This window comes from Frankliniella occidentalis, unplaced genomic scaffold (assembly GCF_000697945.3).
Source record: "Frankliniella occidentalis isolate FOCC.00 unplaced genomic scaffold, Focc_3.1 Scaffold21, whole genome shotgun sequence".
NCBI classification, from domain to species: domain Eukaryota; kingdom Metazoa; phylum Arthropoda; class Insecta; order Thysanoptera; family Thripidae; genus Frankliniella; species Frankliniella occidentalis.
In genome coordinates, this window is record NW_026267151.1 from 3,450,428 (window position 1) to 3,453,615 (window position 3,188).

The 3,188-nt window shown below is 38.5% G+C and overlaps 1 protein-coding gene across 1 annotated transcript in view; it reads left to right on the plus strand.

Annotated features, from left to right (window-relative positions):
- The first annotated feature begins 339 nt into the window (after positions 1-339).
- Positions 340-3,188, plus strand: part of LOC113205439 (protein C12orf4 homolog) — a 3,675-nt gene continuing 826 nt past the window's right edge. The window contains exons 1-10 of the mRNA XM_026421070.2: positions 340-799; positions 870-1,015; positions 1,098-1,279; positions 1,370-1,615; positions 1,710-1,910; positions 1,996-2,114; positions 2,200-2,348; positions 2,441-2,561; positions 2,638-2,756; positions 2,839-2,964. Coding sequence (XP_026276855.1) covers positions 622-799; positions 870-1,015; positions 1,098-1,279; positions 1,370-1,615; positions 1,710-1,910; positions 1,996-2,114; positions 2,200-2,348; positions 2,441-2,561; positions 2,638-2,756; positions 2,839-2,964 — 1,587 coding nt within the window. The 5' untranslated portion in view covers positions 340-621. The remainder of the gene's footprint in view (positions 800-869; positions 1,016-1,097; positions 1,280-1,369; positions 1,616-1,709; positions 1,911-1,995; positions 2,115-2,199; positions 2,349-2,440; positions 2,562-2,637; positions 2,757-2,838; positions 2,965-3,188) is intronic.

A 3,188-nucleotide genomic window follows, 5' to 3' on the forward strand; every position in this document is an offset into this window, starting at 1 on the left:
GCAGCGACAGCGAGGGTGAGGACCTTGAAAGAAAGAGTGTGAGGACGTCAGATTAAAGGTGCAGGCCTGTAAAACCTAAAAACAAAAATGTCAAGGATTTTTTTTTATCTAGACCCAGTTAAGTAGGTATACGGTCACCCTTCAACACCCCCAAGGTGGAACAAAATCGGGGACTAACACTTGTATGAGTCCCCTTATGCTTTGTGCCTGTCCTAAATTCCTATGAAAAACTAAACTAAATCTAACGGAGGGGTAGGCTACCCGCACGGCACCCATGTGGGGACGGTGGCCCGCCTTGACCCCGCGCTCTCGTTTGAATTTCTCATAGCAGTGAATCAAGATAACTCAACTGCAAACTGCAAAAAAACTGTCACCTCCCCTTCTTATTGAGATTTTGATTTTGTTGACTAACCTGTCGTCTTTTGCATTGCGTTCCGTGTTGTTTTCGATCTGGTTGACACCTATATTCCAATATCGAGAAAGCTGGGAGGAAATCGTTGTCTCAAAACTTTTTCTCTATGCACTTCACTCTAGACTCTAGGTTAATGTTCGTTATGCCTCCTGCACTTCCCGTTAAATGTTGATCTGCCAGGATTTTATTTTGAAAACTATACCGACATCATGACTCCTACTTCAGAAAAATCGGTTGAAAGGAAGTTTATATTTGAATTTTCTAATGTAACATCAGATGATAAGTACCACTTTGAAATTCCTGTCCACATTCCGTTTGTGGGAAATATTCAGGAGTTAGCCCAGAGATTAATAACATTGTTTAAAGTACCTGTTTATATTGAGAAAGGTTTGTATACAAAAACTGAAATTAGCATGATGATACCACTATAATTAAATAATCTTTTCTCTGTTACTAGATCTTGAAGCTGATCTGAAATCATTTGTAGATCAAGAAACACTTCATTTCCTTGACAACATTGCTTTGGATTCAATTAAAAGGGGCCAAAATGGTGAAGTTGATGTGGAAGACATTATTAAAAAGTTTGAGCGACTTTACAAAGATGTATGAGATTTTTGTTCTGATGTTTGCACCTTTATTATACAAGTGTCAACAGCAACTAATCTGTATATGACTTATCCTAAAGGAAACAGCAGAATATGCTGCACCAAGAGGGTCCACAGATGAGGAATTGTTTGCAACAGTGTACCATAAATTAGTCCATTCTCCGGCACTAGAGGCAATGTTACAAGTTGAACATTCATACTCAATTCATGTTAATGAAATGACAACACACAGAGACGATGAACTTGATGCTTTAACTGAGAGGTAAACTTTAAAACATTGTGTATTGATAAATGTTTTCAACATTCTTTCACTTTAAGCGTTATTGTTCATCAAACTACTTTTTCCACTCAGGCAAGGCAAGGAGATGTCTCATCTCGTCTCAGGGATTGGGGAGTTTAGCACAGAAGCTGAAGTCAACTCTTTGGCAGCACGTCATTGTGAGGATCAAAACATGATTCAAGCTAAGATCAACAGTCAAATTGATTCACTGCAAGAGACTCAGAGACGGGAATATCGAGAATGGTTGATGAAATTGTTGGAAGAACAAGCGGAAGAGGCATCTAGTGTTACCCCACCTACACCATCTCCAACACACATGTGAGTAAAGGCTCAGGAAAAACATTTTTAGAATGTAATCAATAGTTGCCTTCCAAGTTCTAATTTGTATTTTTATAATTGTTGGCTCTTGCAGTGTGCGCCTCATAACTAATGAGGCATCCTCAAAAGAAAAAAAGAAAGGTTCAAATGAGCTTGAGACTGAAGTACCTAGTAATCCTAGTATGGAGGAGAGCTTCACTATTCACCTTGGCTCTCAAATGAAACAGATGCACAACATCCGCATTATGTCTGCGGATGTCCTACACTTATGCAAAACTCACCTGTCTTCTAAAGGGTATGTTTCATATTTCAACCAGAAAGGATCATCCTTGCCTGAAAATTTAAAAAGTTCTAATCCTAATAGAATCTATCCTCTCTAGAGGCAAGCATATGCAACCACAACGACTGCAAACTGCTTTGGCACTCTACTCAAATGATTTGTGTGGTCTTGTTTTACTAACAGATGGTTTAATATCATCTTTTTCTGGAACTACTAAGGGTAAGAAGACACACATAAGTTTACTGAATCCCATCCACAGGCATGTCAAAAACTTACCAAACCACTACTTTTATTATCTATCTAGAGTTTATCAATGTTTGTCAGCAATCAACTGAATTCCATTTTCCCCCAATTGATGACCAACTGGAAAAGATTCGTGAAGGTGTCAAAGAAACTGCATCATGGAGACAAGAGCACTGGAGTGCTGAAAATTTGTTAATTTCAGGACAGCAGGTGACTTTACCACATAGTTCTTACTCTGGTTAACAGAAAATACTGTACCAATCACATTCAATTTGGAAAAAAATTGTATCTTACTGTTACAGTGGCGCCGAGCTTCTTGCTCTGGGGCATTGCGAACTGGAGATGTATATGTGACACGCCATTCCAATCTTAATGAGGTTCATGTTGTGTTTCACATGGTCATAGATGACTCCCTAAGATCAAGTGTGTAAAATACAACTATATTTCAAAACAATAGTCTCTTAAAAATAGTTCTGACTTTTCCAAATTCTATTCCCAGGTGATATTAACTCGAGGCACCCAGCAATATTAGGCCTTCGCAATGTATTGAAAATGGCTTGTAGTAATGATGTCACAACTCTTACTGTACCACTCCTCCTTGCTCACCACATGACAGAGGTTGGGAAGTTAAGAACATACAACGGTCTTTTTTGAAACTTGCAACTCCTAATTTTTATTTTATCAACCTCATTGTTCACAGGAAATGACTGTAGCCTGGTGTGCTAAGAGGGCAGAGCTAGTACTGAAATGTGTCAAAGGATTTATGATAGAAATGGCATCATGGGGAGGATCTGAGCTCAAGAATCTCCAATTTGTCGTACCGGAGGTAGCAATATTTTCTATTCTTAAAATGAATTTTTATTTCCATTCTGTTTTGTGTGACTTGTAATTTTTTTTTATTATTATAGTCGGCAGCGACAGCGAGGGTGAGGACCTTGAAAGAAAGAGTGTGAGGACGTCAGATTAAAGGTGCAGGCCTGTAAAACCTAAAAACAAAAATGTCAAGGATTTTTTTTTATCTAGACCCAGTTAAGTAGGTATACGGTCACC